We start from the raw sequence: 22,988 nt of genomic DNA, 5'->3' as shown, positions 1-22,988 counted from the left end.
TATAGTATAAGTACGCAGTAATACCTTAGACTGCCTATATAACAGGTAGATACGTATGTATACAGAGATAGCTAGCAGGTAGCTTAACCTAGGCGAACAAGCCCTGCTTGCACATACCGTTGGGTAAGTCTGTCCAGGGCTTATTAAAAGTCGGGTTGCAATCTAATGAACTCTACACAAATGTAAGGTACGTGCAGGGTGTAGGAGCGGGAGGCTTGAGAGAAGAAACTAGAGGGCCTCCTAAGACTCTAAAGACGGGCTTATTGTTAGTATTACATGTATTCGTAATAGTCTATTCCCATAACGAAGAAAGACTGGGGTAAAGATAGAAGATATAGGCAATATGTAGTTTGTATCCATCTACGTACCTATGAACGACATATTTCACCTACCAGACCAATATATAACATGTACTTATACACCATAACTAGTTGTTATAAGCGCGCAGTATGCGGCTCAGGCGAAACGACCTAGGTAAGCCGGCCTTAGATATTTGAATATGTGTCACTGTATAAATACTGTAGGAAGTACAATGATGGGAACAATGCGAAAAGCTAAATGAATCTCTCGATCCTACCACATCTTATAATCGAAGAGAAGAATGAATCAGCTGGGAGAGGGAAAAAAAGAGAGAGAAAAAAGAAGAAAAAGAAAAAGGCTACTCTAATCCAAGTCATACTCCAAGTATGATGGCGCAAGTATTACTTACCTAGGGATAGATAAATAGCCAACAGATAAGCGTACCAGACACACGAGGGTCTAATGTAGGGTGCTAATTCGTAAATGAGATAATCTAGATAACCTCACATAAATAGTGAATGGCCATGTGACATTAACTACCCTAAAGGCTAAAGCTTCATCCAGTACCCCCTTGTAAAATGTAAAATATCTTTGTTGAACGAATCTAAGTCTAGAAGGTATTGCTTAAGCGCGATGTCGGTATACATGCAGATCTACCTATATTTACTGCTGTAAGGTTTGTAGGACCCCGGATTCTCTTGCAGGTCTTTGCAGGTTAACAAGGTTAGTGTGTATCTGAATTCATCTAAAGTTGATCTTATTGAGAAAATGTGCTGTCAATGCGCTATATGATTGGTGCGCTGTCTCTTTTGCGTGTGCTGTCAACAGAGCGTGTCATTGGGTAAATTAATACCAAAGGCAAACGAGAAGATGAAAGAGGTTACTCAAGGAAAAGACTACATGCCAAAATACAGTACCTCAGATAATATACCTCTAGATTCGCCTCTGGGAACGCAAGGTAGGATATCAAATATTACATGTACATATTTCCAGTTTCAAGGTGCGTGATTAAGTATAACCATTATTAGTCTTATGCCCTTGAATCACCAAATAGTCATAGTACCCCGTGAGCCACCAACCAGACCGACCGTGAATACGTATACTATCTACATCTCACAGACACATACTAGGTGGCTACACATTAGGATAAACTCTCTTTAGCAGGTAAATTAGAAATCTAACATGCCTTATCTTCTTATGCCCACCAGACCATCTCATACTCAAGCCACGGGAATACTTCACACCTTCTTTGGCAAGTAAGTAAATGTCAGCCGCCGCTATTGATTCAACACGGGATTCAATCCTTAAAAGAGCACAGATCACTTGCTTATAGTTTAGTATCATCTTCCTAAGTTGGCCAACACTTTTTAGGTTCATCGCATCGGAAATCTAGTCTCAACCTTTCTACTTTTAATAGGAATTTTATCCTCTTCGCTAGAATAAGACTCGCATTTCTTCCCCTCGACCACTAGAATTTTCTGATTCGGTATCTTCACCTATATCATTATGTTACGGGCATCCATTTTATGCATCTTAACAACGGCTTATATCACGATCTACTGGTTAGTCTATCAGTAGAAACCGCGATAGGACCACTCAGAGATAGCCTTAACGTCACTCCTAGGCATATATATATGTGAGGTTAAAGAGAAAGACTCATCCTGATCTGTACCTCCAACTTGAAGCCACCGGGCTACTTGAAGAGTGCAGAGTGGCACCTAGGGACTACACTACGCCAATCTGTCAGCTTCATAAAGCTTCAACTATGGCGAACGGACAGAAATCTCATAACTTTGACGATTTCCCGTCTGGTCTGACGGGGAAACGTATCCTGCTATGCACTGAGAGCCTCGGCCCTGTGAACGGCGTGTCGCGCACCACTAAGATGCTGGTGGATCAACTCCGATCTCACGGAGCACTCGTCTCGGTAGTTGCGCCGTATAATCACACCAAAATAAACACATTTAACCCGATTAGCCCTTCCAGCAATGCCAACCTACTATACCACGAAGAAATACGGCTAACAGGCTATCCTCTGCCTTTCAACCCCGAACTCTCAGTGGCATATCCCGTACGGCTTTCTGAGATATACAGGCGGACGTTCGGAGGCCCTCCAGATCTAATCTATTTGGCTAGCCCAGCATCTTTAGGATTTCAGGTGATGCTGCAGGCCCGGCAGCACGCGAAGGAGTTACAAGTGCCTGTCATATGCAATTTCCAGACAGACCTGGCGGGATACTGCTCTGTTTTGTTTCCTTGGCCGCTAGGCGGGATCGCAAATCGAGTCTTTGGCTTCGTCCAAGGTAACTTATTTCGTGACTCTTCCGTGAAGACCATTTTCTACCCGAGCACATTCGTCAAAACATATCTAGACAAAGTCGCAAACGTGCCAACTAACAAAATGGAGGTTTTGAGAAGGGGAGTCGACACCAAGGGCTTCGATCCGACTAAGAGAAGCTTGGCGTTGCGAAAGGAATGGGCACCAAATGGAGAGCTCATCCTATTCACTTGTTCGCGAATAGCGGGCGAGAAGGGGTTCGGGTTCCTTGCACAGGCGGCCAAGGAACTGGATAAGGAAGGGCTGGACTTCAAACTCGTCATCGTCGGCGGAAATCGTAACCCAGTCGTCTTCCAAGAAGTGAAGGATATGTTTGGCACACTGAGTGAGAAAGGCAAGGTCATCTTCGTTGGTTTCAAGGTCGGAGAGGATCTGATGACACATTATGCTTCAGCCGATATTTTCCTACACTGCTCCATCACCGAGACATTTGGGCTAGTAGTCCTGGAAGCGATGGCGAGCGGCATGCCAGTTATTGCACGGGACGAAGGTGGTCCAAGCGATATTATCGAGCACGGAAAGACCGGGTTTCTCGTTCCACCCGATGACTTGGATGGTTTCGTGAGAAAGACGCTGTTGCTTGGTCGAGACTCAAGACTCCGCGAGCAATTTGCTCTAGCTGGCCGCGCGTTTGCATGCGACGCTACATGGGAGAGGATCAGTAATAAGGCCGCCTGGCAGATGTTTGACACGATCGAGCAATTTGAACAGAACAGGGAGTTAGGCGCATCGATGACGCGGGTACCCATCGTCGGCTGGCTATTCCTGAACTCTCCTACGAGACGATTTTTCCTCCCCAAGATCACTACAGCGAAGCTAGCCTTTTCCCTTTCTATCATTATAGGGTTCTGGGCGCTTGTTGGTAGTTACCTCGTCTTGACAGATATCGGACATCTGTTCAAGACTCATACGCCACGGGTCTCAACTGTGAAAAAATATATAAGTCGTTGGATAATGGGTTGAATATTACGACCAGGAGATTCTAAGTTCGGATTGGAAATACCCTTTCTGGCCCGAATTATATTCACAACTCCTCCTGGATAGCTTGGTTTCCTTTTATACCCAGTTTATTGTATTTAATCATTTATTGCTTAAGCGAGTGGTTGTATGCACCACCTAAAACCACACTACAACTTGGTGAGATGTTAGACTGCGCAGGACCAGCGGGTTACATGCTGGATTAGTTATTGTTTGGGCCTGTTTTCGAGAGCGCATTTATCTGGACACCTCCCTCGAGTGGCTGGCAGACGAGGAAGTAAATTGTAGATAGCAATTTAGTTTCCAAATACGTTACGCAGGACGTCTTGCGTGTTTACAACTTGAGCAAACTCATCGTTTAAAGAAGCAAGGCTTACTTTATGCATCGTTTCGGCATCGATTCCACCCTTTGCGAACGTGGCGCATGCATCGCCGACGAGAAGGATATCGCCTTCATCGAGTTCGCCGGTTGGGCTTGTTATGGATACGACCCTTAGATTGTTGGCCATCCGTGTAGTTGTGCTAACACAGTGGTCCGTCGTAAGACCCATTATGACGAGTTGTCTAACTCCTTGGCCTTTGAGATGGGCTTCTAGTTTGGTGCCAATGAAGGATGAGTTGACATCTTTGATGAAGACAGGCTCCTGCGGTTCTGGCTGTGCAAACGATTGCGGTTGTGCCCCTTCGACTAGTTTGCCATCTATCTCAACCTGAGTACCGGGATAGAGCATCGAGTCCGGATAGATGCTATGATGATGGACGTGATAAATGTCTACCGCGTTTTCACCCAGCTTCTTATTGTATTCCCGTGCCGTGTTTAATAGAAGCGCGACATTCTCTTCAAATTCGGGTGTGCTGCGGCTAGCGCCCCAATGTGTTGGATGTCGGAATCCATTTTGAATATCAATGATAATTAAAGCTGTCTTGGCTGAATTGGCAGGTTTCATTTTGATTTGATTTATCTTCCTTTCTTTCTTAGGTATATATAACAAATAGCTCTAGAAAGATGTCGCGATATATGACGACTAATACATACAACTTGCAGCTTGCAACTCACATATATGTATCTAACCTAGGTAATTAGCTGTGCTTCTCCCCGATGACAACTGGAGCTTCTATCGTGAATCACGGAAATATCGGAATGATTAATAATATTCATTACGTTTGAGGGGTCATCGAAATAGCTTCCGTATGGTTAGTATATATGCACCCACCCGATCATTCTTTAGTCGATTCGGACACCGATGCCGTACACATTTAAAAAAATCAAAAAATCAAAAAATCAAAAAAATCGTGACTAATATAAACGAGACGATGGCTTCAATAGTGACACACCGAAGAGGGTAGTTGAATTGCCGATAATAGTAGGTAACTGACCTCAGCAGTTGGATGTTTTTCCTAAAGGATTGATTTTGTCTTAAAATATGTGTTTAAATGTATTTAGAGAGTTAGAGGATCAAACTATAAGCACGCCGTTTCTACCTTAGGTAGGTACATACTGGTAGTCCTTACCTGTTTCCTAGAGAATTAGGTACTTAAACATTAATAGGTACCTGTTCTAATATCCTACAGCTTCAGCTTAGATTTTAGAATCAGAATGTCATCGTTATTATTGTAACTTTACCTGCACTCTCGTAAGATATAATTTCTTGATACGAATTAGAGATAATATATACGGAATGAAATGGGTTCGGTAAATTCGAGCATCTTGCTTCTATGTATTCTATTATTTTTTTCCATCGCAACCTTCGTTAGTTAATACATATGATAACTAGAAACGACTGCCAGCATATGATAGGTCCAACCTTGGACTCGGTGCTTGGCTACTAGGGCTTGTGACACGAGAACAGGGATTGCTTAGGGGAAGTTGGGGGCTTTGAAGCTTCAAGATGTAACTAGACAGGGCTCAGGGGTCTTAATTAGGGATCTTCTTAACCCATTCAAAACCCGTTTAAGTTCAAAGTAGGTTAGTACATAGTACATAATACTTTAGAGCGTGACGCTTTGTCTCACTGACGCTGACTCTCGAAACTCTTCTCACTCTTCATCAACGTCGCATCATTAAGCGACCCGACATTCTCGGAAACCAGCAGAGCGTCGAAACCAACATCCCCCCATACGAAGCACACCGGGCAGTTATGCTGGCCTACTACGTGTAATAGTATCTTTAGTACAAACCACATACTTGGATACGTAGAATCTTACCTTTATTATGATCCAATTGTTAATATTGGTTATATGATGTACCTCTAATAGGTCCAAATCGGCTTCACACTTTCATTCGTTGGCTTCGCGCCGGTGTAGTGCCCAATGTCACTACGCTTTTCCAATCTCCGCAATGCATTGGTTCTCCATCATCTCTTACATATGTAACATTTCTCTATCGTACCACCTACTGAAGCAGCATAGTCTTTAAACTCCTCATTCCTAATATTTTTGTCATAAGGGGCTCTTCGTTGCCGCAGAAGGAGTATGATAATCAACAAGGGCTACCCAACTCCTCGTGTTTTCACTCCTCCTGATCTCCTGGTTGTCTTAGCTCGACAAGCAAGAGATCTTCCAAACCCTGCATCTTGACCTGTTCTAGGCCGCCGCGCAAGATCGCTCGATGACCCACCGTCATGCCATTTAGTTGGTCTACTGGGGTCTGTTTTCGTTGCGGGTCCTTGTATTATTGCATCTATTCTAAGCTATCGAGTTGATATCCGCCTCTTTTTTCCAATTCTCTCCTTTCCCGAATCCCATTACAACCTGTTCCGTCCAAACAAAATATTGCCGCCTTTCCGTTCTTGTGGCAGGTCCCTTTTTCCCTTTTATTTTTTATTTTGCTGGATCTCCAATCTGATCGGCGCTACTTGGGTCTCCGCTCCTAGCGAACATCGAATAGGTACAATACGGACAGGTTCCACACGTTCTTTACAAACACTCTTTATAGATATACCGATATACTACCATATTCAACCGCCGGCCGGCTTATTACAGTTCAACAGATATATATATATACTTTAGTCCAGACCAATATCATCATAATCGAAAGTCGAAGGCCGTCTCGTTAAGATGGTTTGGTTAAGTGCTGCCGTAGCTTCGCTATTTGCCTCTTCGGCATTAGCTAGCATGGAGCCTATGGTGGGAGGAATCATGAACACGCGTGCGACGATGTTGGATACAAGATTCGACGATGCCAATGCCGATGCCGATGCCGACTCGTTAGAAAGGCGACAGACGACGTCGACACCGAATGATTCGCAAGCGAACATGACTCAGTGGAATACGGATACTGAAGCAGCCTGCTTGACATCATTGTCTCAACTCGTAGCTGCGTCGAACCCTTCGGGAACAGCCGTTTGCTACAATCTATTCAGCCTCGACACGAACGCCGGCACATTCATGGCCGACTTGCGCCTCTTCCAAGTATCGACACCTTTCGGAGAATTTGAAGGTATCCCTCCAGAGGACATCTCCGTCGGGCTTCAATATAATGGTGCCTCTGTCTCGCCAGTTGGTCAGGGTGCGCAACCAGCGAATGTCTCTAAACGACAGAGCTCGACGCCTACAATACTCCAGACGTACATGTTCATTGGTCAAATAGACAAGGCCAAAATGGCTCAACCTATGACGATGTAAGTACTTAAATTAGATGGGACATCTTATACCGTATTATTGCGCGCGAAGGCTTATCTTTTATTTTAAAACAGGGGTGTGCTAGAGGCATTGGTGATGCCAACCGTCACATTGACAGGAAAGAACTTGGCGGGCCAGCAAGTTAGCACGAACGTCTCTTCTAATGAAGCTGCTTTTGTCAATGGCATTTTTTCGACAGATGTTGTCATGTCTGATTTTACACTCGCCTCGGTAGCAGTCGACAATATTACGGCCCAAATGCACGAAGGGACAGTTGCCTTCGTCTTACCCGGTGTTAACATTTTAATCTTCCCCGTAGGTCTAATTATCACCAGTCTCTGGTTTGTAGTTGGATTTGGATTTTACGCGTTTGGTACCTACGAGCGATACAATTATCGGGATACGTATAGGAGGCGAAAGGCAAGAGCTGAAGGCAAACCCGTCAATGCGAGAATATAATCGACCGTATTAGCAGGGTTTAAATTCATGTGCGAGTACCTAATACAGTCGATGCCGTCGAAGTGGGTAGATTAATGTTTAAATGACAGGCAATTTTTTGGGATTTTGGCAGCGGATTTTAGACTATCAATCCTTAAGGCGTGCTGGTTTAGTATTCAGTTGATATTTGTATCAACTTTAGTTATAGGCGGATTAAACTGTTCAATATTATCAAGTAAGGTATATACTAGTTTTATATAAAGAGTCAAGAAGTCGTTATAAATGTTGGTACTCATTACAGTTCTAAATTCTGTATAGAAGACTAGATCTTATAGACAGTGAGCTCATGTCCATATACATTATATATTTTGATTCGGAGGAGAAAATCTAACTCGTTGGTAAAGCATCAACATACAAAAAAAATGTACGCTACGAGTAAAAACATATAACCTACATGGTAGAGACACCTATCTCAAGACTCAAATGAGTGACTAAATAATAAGAGACACTTTATCCAAATACCCTAAATTCTATATAATATATTGTTCCCCCCCCCATATCCAATCAGAAGAGCTTCCCGTCCGGCTTCTTCACCAACATCCCCATTATCTCCTCCAACTCATCCAGCAACTCTGCCGCAACGCCTATCCAATCCTGGAACGTAACGAGTTCCAACGTCAGGCTATCCCCGTCGACGAACGCCTGTACTTTCCACTCGCGCAACGGCTCGAGGTGCGGGTATACCGTCTCGAAACGGCACGTCGCTCCACCCTCCTCCTCCTCGTCCCGGCCGCCTCCAAATCCAAACTTCAGCTCCTCGACGTGGACGACGTCTTGGTGCACCACCGAGTCGAACCAGTCAGCGCCGACTGGCCACCCCGGGAGCGGTCCGCACTCGCGCATGATCTCCGTCAGACCCATGCACTCGTGCAGCGCGCTGGCGACGTGCTGGTGCTGCACGTGTCGTAGCAGGTCCGCGACTTTCCAGTCGTCCTCGAAGCGTACCCGCACCGGCACGTATTGCCATGTCGGTCCCGCGACCGTGTCCGCGTGCGGTAGGTCCGTGTTCCGGCCGCTGACGACCTCGCCGAATACGACGTCTCTCCGCGCGAGCCGTCGCGCGAGGCACAAGGCCCACGCGGCTGTTGGTAGCGTCGCTACTGTTATGTCTCTTAGCCGTGTAGAGATATCGACTATCCGGCTGATTGCGGCTGGGGTCTTGGATGTTAGAGGTACATCCGGACGGAGGATAGAGAGCGAGCTGTCTTGTAGTAGGTCTCGCCAGTAGGGGATACTTCGCGGGATGCCCTTATTCACGACGTGGTATACAAAGGAAGAGAAAGGAACGGAATCTATTGTAGCCTTGCCGTCGTATAGAGCACCGAGCTGGTGTATAAGACCCGGGAGACAGACTTCGTCGTACTGTGAGTGGGAGATGCGGAAGATGAGGCAGTTCTTATCGGCATCGCCTTGGACGAACATGAACTTCACGAAGGCAGAGCCTAGTGGCATCTTGGTTTGAACGTCGACGTCGCATAGCTTATGCGCAAACGAGTCCAAGTCTCCCTCGATCTCGTATTGGTCGATCGCAATATCAAGCGTCTCAAGAACGACGCCAAAGCACTCCTCGCCTCTCTCGACGAAAACTGTTCGCAGGATTTCGTTGCGAGCGACGAGTTCCCGACAGCTTTTGAAGAGTCTTTCCTTGTCGAGGTGTCCGTCAAAATGGAATAATTCGTAACGAGCGGAAAATCGAGGAAGTTGAGTTGTGCCCCTCACCGCGACTTGCTGGAGCGGACGCGCCGGGAGAATATCCCTGATTACATGATCGCCTTGGACAAGCTGTGGCCTGACCGTCTCAGCGATGAAGGTTTCCACATCCGGGACGTCAAGCAATGAAAATGGAGACGGTGGCGGCTCGGTCGACTCGGCGGTCACTTGCTTCTCTTCCCTCAAGACCTTCGCCATATCGTATAATGTCCTATGTTTAAAAATCTCGGGTACCGTTAATTCCATCTTCCTGGCTCGGAGCTCCGACACAAGTTTCATAGCTCCGATGGAATCGCCGCCAAGCTGGAAGAAGCTGTCGTTCAACCCAATTTCATCCTCGTCGATTGCTAGTATTTGACTCCAGGCTTGTCGAAGACTCTTCTGCTTCGCCGAGGTAGCTGATACATGCTTTTCACGTGGACCAGTAGAGAATGTTCTAGTAGAACTTGTCCGTTCGATGGGGGTAATGTTATCGTTCGCATCGTACTTTACGAGTTTATTAGTTTTGTAAAACCGGCCGGTGTTATTCTGGCTAGCCCACTGGGGAGACGGCGTCAACTCGAGATCAGGTTCGCCGGAGCACCTATTAAGAGTTCTCCAACAGCACCTAGAGGAAGTAACCGCTCTGGATCAACAGCGTCAACGATCCACGTCTCGGATACCTCACAGCCAGTAGGGAGTAAAGCAGTGATAGCTGGACTTTTTGCGCCTGTCTGGCTCAGGTGGGTGAGCTCAGATATATCCTCTTCGGCTAGTATCTGAAGTTGGCTACATCTGGCATCTGGGTTCTCGACGAGCTGCTGCGTAATCTTTTCAAGCTGGCGTAACATCCTCTCCATCTGCGGACTCGTTACTGTTTTCGAGTCGAAGCTTGCCATGACCAAAAAGCCCCTTGGGTCTAAGGAACATACCAGCATCAGGGCGTACGTGTTAAACTTGAGCGCTTCCTGTGCCGCCTCTTCATCGCCAGCAGGAACAAAGCCGTCCGCTGGTTGCTTTTCGCTAGGGGCGGTTTCATCAGCATCTGCGCTGGGATGTAATACCAAGCCGGTTCTCAGCTCGCAGGCCTCCCGCGCATCCGGACTTAGACGTCTGATGTGTTGCAGGCCGAAGTGCTCGTGAGGGATTCCAAGGACCGATTGGTCATGGATTTCCTGTAGATACTCTCTCACGGTCATATCATGGTTGACGGCTACTCTAACTGGTATTGTAGCGATCATAGGTCCTTCGATCTGTTCGACACCTGCAATAGGAGCGTTGCGCCCAGTAAGCGTCTCTCCGAACACTACGTCGTCGGTCGAGGTATAAGTTGAGACCAAGAGTGCCCAAGCACCGCGGATAACCGTGGCAATGGTTATCCCGGTATTGGGCTTGCTAGTATGTACGTAGTGTTCTAAAAGAGAATCGGCTTGTTGCTGATAGCCCGAATAGGGGAGGGAAGGAAATTGTTCATTATTAGCACCATCTAGTCGTTCTCGCCAATAAGTTTCCGATTCATTGCGATCCATATTAGTGAGGTAGCTAATGAAGTGTTTGAAATCAGCTGGTCGCTTAGTTGGGAGGTTGTTATATGCTCGATTAACTCGTTCGACCACTAGAGGCATCGACCATCCATCGTAGAGAGCGTGATGCATTGTCAAGACAAAATGCGACTTTCCTGTAGACTTCTCGTTGATAACCACGCCGTATCTAACTAGAGGCTTGCCAAGTTGAATTGGTTCGCTTCTATCTTGAACCAGATAATCGTTAAGACTCTCCCCGGATAACCACTTGCAGTCAAAGTCGTCTTTAACGACTACTTGCATCAATCCTTGGCTTGTGATCTGGACTATCCTCGTCCGGAGAATTGCGCAATCTGCAGAAGCTAGCTCGAAAGCCTTCGCAAGATCCCGCGCTGCTGTCTCATCTGCAAGTTCGACTACGCGCTGTGCGACATAGGCTTCGCTGACCTTAGCTGACAGCGCCATAAGCCCTTCTTGAAGAGGCGTGCAGGGATAAATATCTTCGATTTTTGAGGGGTTAACGTCGCAGATAGCAGCGCAGTCTTGTCGCGCCGAATCCTCTGACCATTGACTACCAAGAAGGGAGAATGGCGGAATCTCGACTACGGCTTCGCTGGATGCGGTTCTCGCAACTAGAGCCATGTCTGAGAGTACAGGGTTAGCGAATATGTCGGCAACCGTAAGCGCGGTGTCCTGTGTTCGTGCTTGAGCGACCAGCTTCATCGCGCGAAGAGAGTCACCTCCTAAGTTGAAGAAGTTATCATGAGCGCCAACATCGATATCCTGTCCAAGGACTTGATTCCATAACTGGGCAAGTTTCTTTTCCGTTGGAGTTGAGGGTTCTTTTCTGGGAACCGTCGCTGCGGCGAACCCGGCGATGTCTTTCCTACTAAGCGCATGTCCCAATTCTCGGAGGCGTTTCCGATCTGTCTTCGCCGAAACTAACAAGGGCATGGTCTGTAGAGGAATATAGGCCGCCGGTACCATATATATCGGTAAATGTTCCGATATGGCCTTATTCATCCCCGTGAGAGAGTCTGCTACTTGGAGTGATAATGATCCTAGAAGAGGTTCAGATTCAGGTACAAGACCTGCTCGCTCTGCTATGAATGCAACTAATGTCGGTTCACCAGCAGGTCCGCCAGGCCTAATTACCTCGGCAGCGACACGAGTACCTGGTGGTAGTTTATCTCGCATATTGTACTCGATCTCTGCGAGTTCGATTCGCTGCCCACGTAATTTCACCTGCTGGTCGCCTCGACCAACGAAAATAATTGTCCCATCCGGATCGTATCTTACCAAGTCACCGGTCTTATATAGTCGTCCACTACGGCCTGCATGCTGTGAACTCCCGGCTAAAAGCCATTTCGGGTCGCTAATGAACGCAATAGCTGTTCTCTCGGCATCATTCAAGTAACCTGGTCCTACTATAGGACCTTCAACCAGAAGCTCGCCAACTGCGCCTACAGGCATGAGTCGGTGGTGATTAGAAGGATCAACAATCCACAGTGTTCCCCAACTCCCCTACCGATGCTGACATGTGCCTTTTGGCTTTCTGCACCCACATCGCCATTAACAGCGCAACCTACGGTACACTCCGAAGGGCCGTACGCATTGATCACTTTCGTATTTCGACTCCAAGTGGCTGCGTCGCCTGCGGATATAGCCTCTCCTCCTAACCCGAGAACTTCAAGCGAAGGTATGATATCGGAGTCTAAGACGCGGGCAACTGAGGGCGTCATATGAGCCATGTTGACGTCCATCTTCCGTATGGCGCCGCTGAGGTCGTTGACTCGATCGGCATCTGAGGGAATACATAGGCAACCCCCTACCGATAATGTGCATAGCATGCAATCAATGCAGACGTCAAAAGCATACGACGCAAAGTCAAGGACTCGCGAATGTGCGCGATATCCGACTATTTCCGCGCGTGGTATCGCGCCGCTAGAATAGTTTTCGTGCGTTATAATAACCCCCTTCGGCTTTCCCGTGCTGCCTGACGTGAATTGTATGTAAAGATTCGCGCTCGCTGGCACAGAAGGTAAACTTGGAGATGTGTTATAGCTGCTAAACTGTTCGCTAGAGAGGGTGATATGAGTTGCGTTTGGTGCAATGCGATGACCGAGACTCTCTTGTAGCTTCGATGTTATTATAGTAGAAGCACCCGTTTGCTCGACGATGGTGCGTAGTCGGCCTTCGGGCTGGCTCGGATCCATAAGCGCAAACGTCGCGCCTGATTTCATGACAGCAAGAACAGCTACGACGGTCCATTTCGATTTCTCGAAACATAACGGAACGATCGATCCTATCTTGACACCTACTGATACGAGATGAGCTGCTAACTGATCCGATCTCGAGCTAACATCTTGGTATGTGAATGCGCCATCCCACGAGTTAACAGCTGGCCGGTTAGGATCTTCCTTTGCTTGCTTTTCCACCAACTCATGCATGCAGATTTCTAAGGTAGGGGGAACTGGCGTATTCCAGCTCCATATCTGTTCCAACTGCTCTGGGGTTAAGCCGTCTTCTTCGAGATCTGTTGGTGGAGTTGTAAGATGACCACTCGAGATACCCTCGTCAGTGTAGACAGAGTCCACACATGAGTTATCTACATCCTTCTGGTCCATTGTTGAATTTGCGATAGCGACAAAGGCGATGCCGATGACGATGACAATAGCAGTGACGACTGCTTCCGAATCGATAACCAGGACTTACAGATCAATATACAATTTTTTCATCGGCTAGAATATGAAGCGCTGGTATATTCGATAAACGAGTGGACCTTGGGGATTTGTCAAGTGCCGTACAGGATGTAGAGTATTAAGTCTGGTGATCCTGAATTCGAAAAATTTCAGAGACGAAATGCCTAGAAGGCCAAGTGCCTAAGTAGGGAAAAGGCCGCAACAGGCACATGATAGTTTTCATACCTGTCTCCATTCTTGCCGACAACGGCAAGTTGATTCTTGTATTTCTTGTATGATTTACTAACGCTGATACGAGAGAATAGTCACTAATGGAGCTGAATTGGAAGCAACTTTCCTTTTCTGCATTAGAGGCTATTTATGGAGGCCGTTAGAACCGAACCAAGATGACACCAGCGCACATCTTCTCCACAAGGGACGGATCAGATAACTTTAAACGGATCAGATAAAATCATAGTAATTTCAGAAACCTGGTTAGAGGGTAGTAAGACTTGGAAGGGTCCATAAAGGGTCTAGAGAAGGGTGTGTAGAAAAGGGTGGAGAGTCTTGGCTACATATATCTGCTAATGTATATACATATAATCGCTATTGCAATGGTATAAGTATAAGTTACCAAAGATTTGATGATGTGTGGTATGTTCTTGGTGGTATGTTTTGTTAAAGCGAATCAACAATATCCCCGCACAAGCCTATAAGTCATTATAATTCTTGTGTTTGAAAGATCTACATTTGCCACTAAGCTCTCCTACGTATTCACCTCCGGTCGGTTATATATTACCTATAGGCGCCTACTTACCTACCTAAGGTTAGGTACATTACCCAAGTACGTGGGTGTGCGTTAATTTCAGAAAAGTCACTAAACCCCACGCATTTACAAATTATGACATACAAATAATCATGTGGGATTGCATGTTTCTTATGTATAGAATATCTACATGTAGGTATTCTATTATATGTAGGTACATGTAGTAATATGCACCCTTTATAACGTACCTCATAACCTGCTTCATATACCCTAAAGTCTTAGATCTTTGGCGAATCAGCTTGTGATAACCACATCTGGACCTTTTGGTAACAACCAGGATCGCCACATAGCTCGATGCATCAACCTGCGTTAGCGGATAAAAAGTTTTACATCAACTGGCTAGTAAAGCATGGAATATGTATATGTATGTATGTACTATGTAAGGGGATTGGGATGGATGGAATAGTTGGGACGGGGGTGAGTTGCATGGTACCTGATGTTCCTAGAATACAATGGAGTGGCATTCAAGAACCAATGATTTTGTCCGACTTCGGACATTTTACCTACGAAAAGAGTTATTGTAATTGACCTTATGAAGTCCCGCTTAAACACTAAGAACGTGAAGCCGTGATGGAATAGGTTTATTGTACTTATACAGAATAATCCGGTGTTCTTTATAGCGAAGCATATTAAACTTCTAGAACATCTTTAAAAGCAATTATTTACCCTTAAATAGAGGAGATAGGTCATGCAGGTACCCATACCCATACTTACGCGTAAATGGGCCTTTAATTTATAGAATGCACGTAGATGATGAGTTATGCACATAATGCATTAACATTCTAATTGTTTATAGTAATTAACTAGCGAGTGGTCGTATAAGTAGTACTCTGTACGTAATTGAGCGATTCGCGGTTAAGTATCTCCTTCAAAATATTCTCGGATCCCCGATATATCCTTCGTCTTCGGTGAACAACTGCGACTAGCTAAATCGGCTTTAGCATATCGAATTCGCCCATATTATCACTCATATCTAGCAAAATAAACACTTCATATTTGGTAACACTTCATTATAAGAATATTATAACCCAGAAAAGTATCGTCACTCAGCCACTCGTAATCTTTACGTCCATGTCTTCGTCTCGGAATATAAAGCATCTATTTTTTTAAACTGTATGATATTTAGCTAGACGTCTGCGCCCTCGGAAGGATTACCTTCCGGCAAACCCAATATCATCGCCGATGACTCTACTGACTGACCGAAAGGAATGTCCTCAAAGTGTGTTAGGATGCAGAGAAAAAGAATCTGTAACCTCAGTTAGAGAAGTGTATTTGCTGTATAGGATTAAGAATAGATAGCATAGCCATCTACGCGATGGAGGCTATCGCCCTTGGAGACCACAGCCATAAAGCGGACCTCGCAAGCATAGTAGGCGGTACAAATATTGCAGCCAGCCAATTACCAGCCAGTAGAGTAGATATGATGGATGTGGTCAACGCGAATGAAAGCCTATTATTGTAGCCGCGGTCCCAGGAGCGTTTCGAAATCGGTTTCATGCGGGATTCATTGTCAACTACAGTAATCTTCATTATTCCCGTTTCAGTGCCTTCGTACGAAGACCTTGGTTGTAGTATTGTCAATCCTTTAACTTCATTATATGACTTATTGTAGTTGTAAATGCTCTTTTCAAAATGTACGGGTATGTACGAGTAACCATGCCAGCCAGGCCCGATGAATTCCCTGGCCTTCAGTAAATTCCCCAAGTCTACTGTATCCTGACACATGCCTCTTGGAATCAAAAATCTCACATGATATGATATATACAGTTCATGGCCATAGCTCACATGCAAGGAAATAGTATACATATAGTTACATGCAAGAGGCACATCTATACGTGCTGTGCAAACCCAAGAGTGTTGTTTCCGCCGTTGAAGGCGACAAAGTTGCTCTTGAAGAAGATATCGCCGTAGATCTGGAGACCTGCCGGCGAAGCTTGTAGACCACCGAAACAAGCTATTACGCATTAGTATGACAACTTCTTAGTGAGACTGTAGTGAACTTACTCTGATCATCGACTTGAGCAAAGTTGATGTCGGTACCTTTGACGGTAGCCATGGTGCCACCCACATCTAGCTGGAGATCGGGTAGTTGTGCATCACAAGGAAACGTAAAGCCACCTTGCTGTTGGTCATCTACGGCGCCATCAACTTGCGCATAGTAGGCCTGTGCCACAGCAGGATCGGCCAAAAGGAGAGTGGTACCGGTGTCGGCAATCGCCTGTGCGCCGGCCGTAGAAGTTTGGGGATCTCCACCATCGATTGCGAATTTCTCGCTTGTGAACTGCCAGAAACCATCTGTTGTATTGACGGGAACCCATGTCATGTCACCTGTGAACTTGCTCGTATCCACACGCCCAAACTCGTATGCGCCAGCTGCTTGCGCGCGGAGATCGGCAGTGAAGAGAGGCTCAGCGAGTGACGACTTGACATTGTCGAAGAACGTCTTCTGCTGAGCTGGCTGGACAGTGTTAAGTTGACTGAATGCGAGACCGAGTAGACCCTACCGATATGTTGTTGTTGGTATCCTCGACAAAAGATCGGGAGACAGCAGTGGCCAACTCTACTGCTTGCTTGGTAACGGTAGCACCGCCAATGTCCACAGTATCGGTGCCGACGTTGCCCGCAGCACCCGACCGTCACCGTAAGAAATTTGGAACGAGGCACCTTGCATGAGAGCAAATGTCTTGGATTGATTTGGGTCATAGATAGTGTGGCCCTGAGTCGCAGTTGCGCTAAGTTGACTGTTTGAAAACCCATAGATCGGACGAGCCGAGTCGAAATCGAGGTTTAAAGTTTGTCACCAATGGTGACAGGAGACAAATACTCAACATCGTAGCCTCAGGGGTTGCCGTCACAAGACCGGTTCCGTTAGCAGCGGACCCGGCAGCCTGGCCCCTGCGGCTGCACCTCCATTCTGACCCTTTTGACGGTGACCTCTTCCTTTCCTCTCTTAGGTTCTCTCTTTGAGATCATCTCAGTCTTTGCTGAGCAGCGCCTGCAACGGATGCCGGTATAGGCATCCATATTTCCGGAGAGTTTTCAACAGAGCTCGAGGTCCATTACGGCCGGTATAATTCGGGTTCGGAACTCGTTCAACCTTGTAAACACCTCGTTTTTGGATTCCAACGGGGAAGAGAACCCAAGGCCAAGAGCCCAAAGAGGAGCAAACAACTTCGCGAAAGACTGCATCTTTTTATAATCGAAATGAAGTGAAAGAAGGATGACGTAAAAAATATATATATACGTATCACCACACCAGTGGATTAAATGAAAGAAGAGACTCGGAAAAGACCTGGTATTAGGTTGACAGTTGGACCAGGAAGAATCGGTTAAGAAAGCGGAAGAATTTACAAAGAAGGGTAATGAAGCCAAAGAGCTTCAAGGAGTAAGAAAAGATTGAAAAGAAACAAAAAATAGCAGCTGCTGAATAGAAGTTGTCTCAGACAACAACGAACTTCATGGGAGTTGAAGTATAGGAAAGAGGGTAAACGAGAGCCAAGAGCTCTGCTTTTGAAGTAAAGACGAAAGCCAAGATAAACGGAAAGGGGCGTTGTGGGGATTAACCCCGGTCGACCATCATTCGATCTGCATGGAAGTCAGAAACAAGCTCTAGCCAAGCTAGCCAAGGTCGATCCTAGATATGATGCATATTTTGTCTCGAGTGCCAGATGGACGGCGGAGTTATTGACTGGAATAGGATCTGCGTCGTCATGCTCTCCATCGCCAGTCGAAACGAGGTCCACTAGGACTATTCCCAGACAGATGGTGTGGCATAACCAGTGGGGGCTGTTAAGTGACAAATAGGTAAATTCGTAATACGAAGCTTGACTGGTTGAAAGGTAGAAGTATCTTAGTGGACATGGAACCCCGGAAACTAATGCAGGGGTTTCGAGCCCCGTAACGGTTCCTAGAGATTTGCGCTTTGATAATGCCTGGCCCTCCATATGGACCCTACCTAGGTACTATTTGCCTGTCTACCGACAAAGCCTATGGTACATAGGAGCCTCCAAAGGTTGCCGAATAAGCGAGCCATCATACCAGCCGTAGCCAATTCGATATAGCCGATCCTGGCTAATGCGGAAGTATTATTGTAATACGGCCATAAGTGAATAGACAGAAATGATGATGGGTTGAGTCCAAGTTGAATCCAAGTTGAAGACCTAGAGGCTCGGGTTAACGGTTACAAAGCCCTAAAAATAACGTATTATAATATTATAAGCAACGTTGGAAAACCATTATGATGGCTTTCTCTATAATCAACTAAGAGATCAAGATATCAATTATGAGTTATATGAGTTATACCTAGATCATGACATAGGTATGTATGTATTGAGCAAAGATGAACAAAGGACCAACAAGGGTTACAAATACCCCGGATAAAGACCAGACAAAAAGGACGGGGCATCTCCTGGTCTCGAATCTTTGAGTGACCAATCGTAGAGCCTTGAACGGAGATTTCAGAGTTTTCAAGAACGACGCAGGGTTCAACCCAGGTACGAGATCAGAGAGTACCTAGATAATAAATGAGAATACGATTGTATTTTAAAAAAAGGGTCAACTTGAAAGGTGGAAGAACTTTTCGTTCTAATATATCGACGCTAGAAGAAGCTTGTTTATGATAAGATTTCTTCTCGTCTCGAGTTACGGGAGAGAGAAGTTGAGATGAAAGTTCCAAGTTCTTGGGGTGATTGATTAATAAATGTTATACCCTTTTATCGATAATTATCTTGATATGCTTATCGGTTAGGTTAGTCGCTTACATATTACACAGTAAGAGATACATACAAATCAACGTAGCTTGAGATGGAATTAAAGTACTAGTACCTGAGTCAATATTAAATGTACCAAAAAAAAAAAGAAAAAAGAAAAAGAAAAAAAAAAGAAAAGAAAAGCATCAAGCCACATTAAACACGTGATACCTACCAGCCACCAATTATTCTGTTTCCATAACCGTTTGAAACTGGCAAAAAGTCTCAACTTTCCCAACCTCACATTTCCCACCGTATTAGTCTGTTTCCTCTCCCCCCGTTCCAACCCCGGAAGAGCTTCAGCGATAAGCAACCATCGCATCTGGGTTCCCCCCCCCGTAGTAGCGATAACAGCTTTTCTGTCTAATCGGAACAGCTCATCCCATAATCGCTACGGCATCCTGCAGACGATCGTCATCGCTGTCGTTATCGTTAGTCAGAAACTGCCATCATCATGTCCGACGACGATATTGAAATCACTGCGTCGCGAAGCTCGCGTCGCAATGCCGACAGACGAACCCCGCGATTCAGTTGGAACTTAGCTTACGAGGAGACCTTCTTCAGATCGTTATGCGAGTCTATGCAGATGGGATATAAAGAGAATCATAGTTTCAAGTCGGGTGCTTGGGAACGCGCTGCCATCGCTTTACGCGACAAGCATGGAGCTTATCCTGAGAAGAGTCACCTCATCAATAAGGCCGACAACGCGCGCAAGAAGTTCCGCATGTGGAGAGGATTAAGAGAGGATCCCGAATTTTTATATAACCCCACTACTAGAATGGTTACAGCAAGTGAAGAGGCATGGAGAAGACACTTCGAGGTAGGTAAAGAGAAAAAAAATAAATAGATAGATATACGGATGGTTTAATAATACTAACTGACTATGATTTATAGAAAGAACCGTTATCAAAAGCATTAAGGGGTCGTCCTTTTGATCATGAAGAATATATGGAGATTCTATTCCCCGATGTTGTCGGTTCCGGAGGTGCACCGAAACGTATTATGAAGCCGAGACGGAGAAACCCCGACGGTAGTTTAGGTAGTTTACCAGGTAGACCGAGCACAGCAGATCAAACCGTCATCGATCCCTCCCTCGACTCGAATATATACACTCAGAGTCCGGTCCAAAACCAAACTCAGCAAACCCAACCTATAAGCCAACCGGTGCCGACTCCTTCTGTTCCTCAGCCTATGCAGAGACCTTCATCAACAACCATCCCTCCTCGAACATCCATAACCGCAAATCCAAGTGCTCTTACGCCACCCGATGAGCACGTCCCGAATACCCAAGCGCAAAAACGGCCGAATCCTAACCCGAACCCAAACCCTAATTATCCAGAGAAGCGTCGCGGTAGACCCTCGCGCTTTTCTTCCAACTTCTATACCCAGCAGTCCACTAATACGCCATCCTCTTCTTCCGCCGCTCCTCGCGCTACTAGTCCCTCTGCGCCGCTTGGACTTCATTCGTCCTTTACCTCTACCAACCTCGTCGAAGACGGCATCTTATCTCTAGCTGAGGCCCTCAAGACCCGTAGCCCGCCTAAATGGTCAGAACAGGCGGTTGAGATCTTTTTCCGCGAATTTGCAGAAGAGGATGCCGACTTGCAGCTAAAAATCGCCGAGAAAGCTCTCACCGACGAGAATAAAGCGATGGTATTCGTCAAGATGACACCGGTGTTGCGGCGACATTGGGTAGGCAGACTTAGAGAAGTCCACATGCGAAATCTAGGTGGCGGACTTGGCCTAGGAGGACGAGTCGGAGAGGAGGCTACTTAAAAGTTATCTATGCTCATGGGAAGCGTTATCGAATCTGGTCTGGCTTTTAGGCGGAGTTCGGCGCACGGGCGTTGTTCAATAGCAAGTCGAAAGCGGCGGAAGGTGTATAGCCAAGGGCTAAAACTGTGCATGAAAAAGCCTTGGAAGGTTCAATATCGCCCAAGCGGAAGATCTCACGACTTTGTAGTTGAGATTAATTGGCAGCCCATATCAGCGCCAATTTACCTCCGGCGGAAAAAGCGGCTCATTGCCGCTCAGTTTCGCAACTATGTTATGATCTGAGCACGTATATACCTCTTATACTGCTTTACGAAACTTTAATGGTATTATTTAAAAGGGGCATTGTTTTCTCCTTAAGCCAAAGCTGGCTCTTTCTCTCCTGTTAACTTCATTCTTTATATGGGTTTAAAACGAGATTGACAGGTTTGACGAAGATCATGGAACTTCCATCGTCATCATATATATTTATTATATCCCGATGCTGAATTCATTGGTGGAACTACTGGCATACCAGTACCATGTCGCGAGTATTACGCTCTATGCTTCTATACTTTTTGATTCCCATGTACCAATAGGCGATTCCAGACCAGCTACTACAGGCATGGTTCTAGTTAGGTACTATTTTATTAGGGAAGGCGCCTATTACCGCAATAAGCTCACAGGTCTTGTTCTTAGGGCTTATAAAGCCTTCGGAATTAATTATTTCTATTCAACTATAGGCCTCTAATCATGAAGGTTTTCAGGGGAGAAAGGGGGTTATGACCTCCAAGTTTGATGATGTTTAACAAGGAACCTAACAAAACTAAGGACAGATTAGGTGCTCTTTAGGTCTACTATTTAGACGATACCCTTCGATCTTACTAAGTCTACTAATGTCTTCTATGGTGTCACAACCTGTAAAAGGTTATGATATGAGATATGTGCATATTATGTTCAAACACGATACACTTATCAAGGGCAGTGTCCAAACTCCCCGATATAGTAGGCGAGAAATTGGTAACAGCCACAATTGCGCAGTTGAGACTTTTAAAGCTATTAGCCAATAAGTAATTGATCTCCAGAAGGTGCCCTTACAACTCACTTCGACGGCATGAACTCATCTGGTGCTGATTTAAGCTGTAACTGTATGTAACTGTATGAATTAAGAAGTACACAATACATTCCATACTACCACACAATTCCGTAGAATATCATGTAGCAAGGCCGTTTTAAGAAGACTAAGCCTTTAGTGCTGGTGATATAGGGAGCAACGATCCCTGTCGGGAGACCCTTTTCACTGCCGGTAAATGGTGAACTTCATCAATATACTCCTATAACTAGTCTAGTACGTGTGTCGTTCAAAGTTTTTTAAGGTCCTGTTGAAATAAGTAGTCAAGAGACTACTCTCAGGTACAGTACATGGTATCTTGGCATGGGATGTATATAAGAAGGACCTCCCTCCTCACTCATACAGTTAGTAGACTAAGTCAATATACAACTACAGCTCATATACCGTATCTTTCAGCAGGTCCAAGGTTGGAAGTTCGTGGCAGAATTTAACCCTTCGTCGAGTTACAATGTACCATCGAGTCCTGTGCTGTTAATAAGGTCGCTCTCCTTCTCAAAGCGTGTTCTAGGATATATTTGCTCTTGAGGTAACTAGTCTGACTCCAGCTCCGGAAAAATAATTTAGGTATCTCTTTTGACCTGGCCACTGGTCTGCCCAGTCCTGTTTCTATTCCGCACAATCTCGTTTCTTTCACACTCCCTTTACCCCTGATATCTAAATATTAGTAAAAAAGGAAAATGCCAGCCCGTATAGTGGAGTTGCATCTGAATTTGAAGCCACACATGATACCCTCTCGCAGATAACGCTCGGAGTCCAACGCTCTCGAGCCTACCATTATGCCTCGTCAGCAGTGCTACTAAACGTATACAGTTCGAGGGCGTTACACAAAGGTCAGCTTTGAAAGGCTAGTTGGCTTGTTGGGAATACAAACGTAGCTGATGCTCATCCAGCATATCATATTA

General features: G+C 45.7%; 6 protein-coding genes across 7 annotated transcripts; 3 read left to right on the top strand and 3 right to left on the bottom strand.

Annotated features, from left to right (window-relative positions):
• Positions 1-2,065: 2,065 nt before the first annotated feature.
• On the top strand, positions 2,066-3,601 carry GL218_09264 (GDP-mannose-dependent alpha-mannosyltransferase; the record flags this gene model as incomplete). The annotated part of the gene is made up of 1 exon (XM_033586094.1): positions 2,066-3,601. One exon carries the CDS (start codon positions 2,066-2,068, stop codon positions 3,599-3,601), a length of 1,536 nt encoding a protein of 511 aa, XP_033439838.1.
• Positions 3,602-3,912: 311 nt separating this feature from the next.
• Positions 3,913-4,563, bottom strand: GL218_09263 (uncharacterized protein; the record flags this gene model as incomplete). Its single annotated transcript, XM_033586093.1, has 1 exon — positions 3,913-4,563. One exon carries the CDS (start codon positions 4,561-4,563, stop codon positions 3,913-3,915), a length of 651 nt encoding a protein of 216 aa, XP_033439830.1.
• A 2,167-nt stretch (positions 4,564-6,730) lies between these two features.
• Positions 6,731-7,696, top strand: GL218_09262 (uncharacterized protein; the record flags this gene model as incomplete). The annotated part of the gene is made up of 2 exons (XM_033586092.1): positions 6,731-7,236; positions 7,312-7,696. 2 exons carry the CDS (start codon positions 6,731-6,733, stop codon positions 7,694-7,696), a joined length of 891 nt encoding a protein of 296 aa, XP_033439831.1.
• Positions 7,697-8,239: 543 nt separating this feature from the next.
• Positions 8,240-13,574, bottom strand: GL218_09261 (Nonribosomal peptide synthetase 4; the record flags this gene model as incomplete). Of its 2 annotated transcripts, XM_033586090.1 has the most annotated exons (3): positions 8,240-10,028; positions 10,097-12,410; positions 12,476-13,574. In XM_033586090.1, the coding sequence occupies 3 exons, from the start codon at positions 13,572-13,574 to the stop codon at positions 8,240-8,242; spliced, it is 5,202 nt and encodes a 1,733-aa protein (XP_033439832.1). The 2 variants fall into 2 exon arrangements, with proteins under 2 accessions (XP_033439832.1, XP_033439833.1); XM_033586091.1 differs by lacking the exon at positions 12,476-13,574 and having other exon boundaries at positions 10,097-10,323.
• Positions 13,575-16,283: 2,709 nt separating this feature from the next.
• Positions 16,284-17,125, bottom strand: GL218_09260 (Aspartic protease pepB; the record flags this gene model as incomplete). Its single annotated transcript, XM_033586089.1, has 3 exons — positions 16,284-16,408; positions 16,459-16,954; positions 17,042-17,125. The coding sequence occupies 3 exons, from the start codon at positions 17,123-17,125 to the stop codon at positions 16,284-16,286; spliced, it is 705 nt and encodes a 234-aa protein (XP_033439834.1).
• A 2,531-nt stretch (positions 17,126-19,656) lies between these two features.
• GL218_09259 (uncharacterized protein) lies at positions 19,657-20,978 on the top strand (the record flags this gene model as incomplete). The annotated part of the gene is made up of 2 exons (XM_033586088.1): positions 19,657-20,022; positions 20,097-20,978. 2 exons carry the CDS (start codon positions 19,657-19,659, stop codon positions 20,976-20,978), a joined length of 1,248 nt encoding a protein of 415 aa, XP_033439782.1.
• Positions 20,979-22,988: the final 2,010 nt, after the last annotated feature.

This window comes from Daldinia childiae (assembly GCF_008694065.1).
Source record: "Daldinia childiae strain JS-1345 chromosome Unknown Scaffold17, whole genome shotgun sequence".
Classification (NCBI taxonomy): Eukaryota; Fungi; Ascomycota; class Sordariomycetes; order Xylariales; family Hypoxylaceae; genus Daldinia; species Daldinia childiae.
Note: the sequence above shows the minus strand (reverse complement) of the source record. Positions and strands in the feature narration are given on the sequence as shown.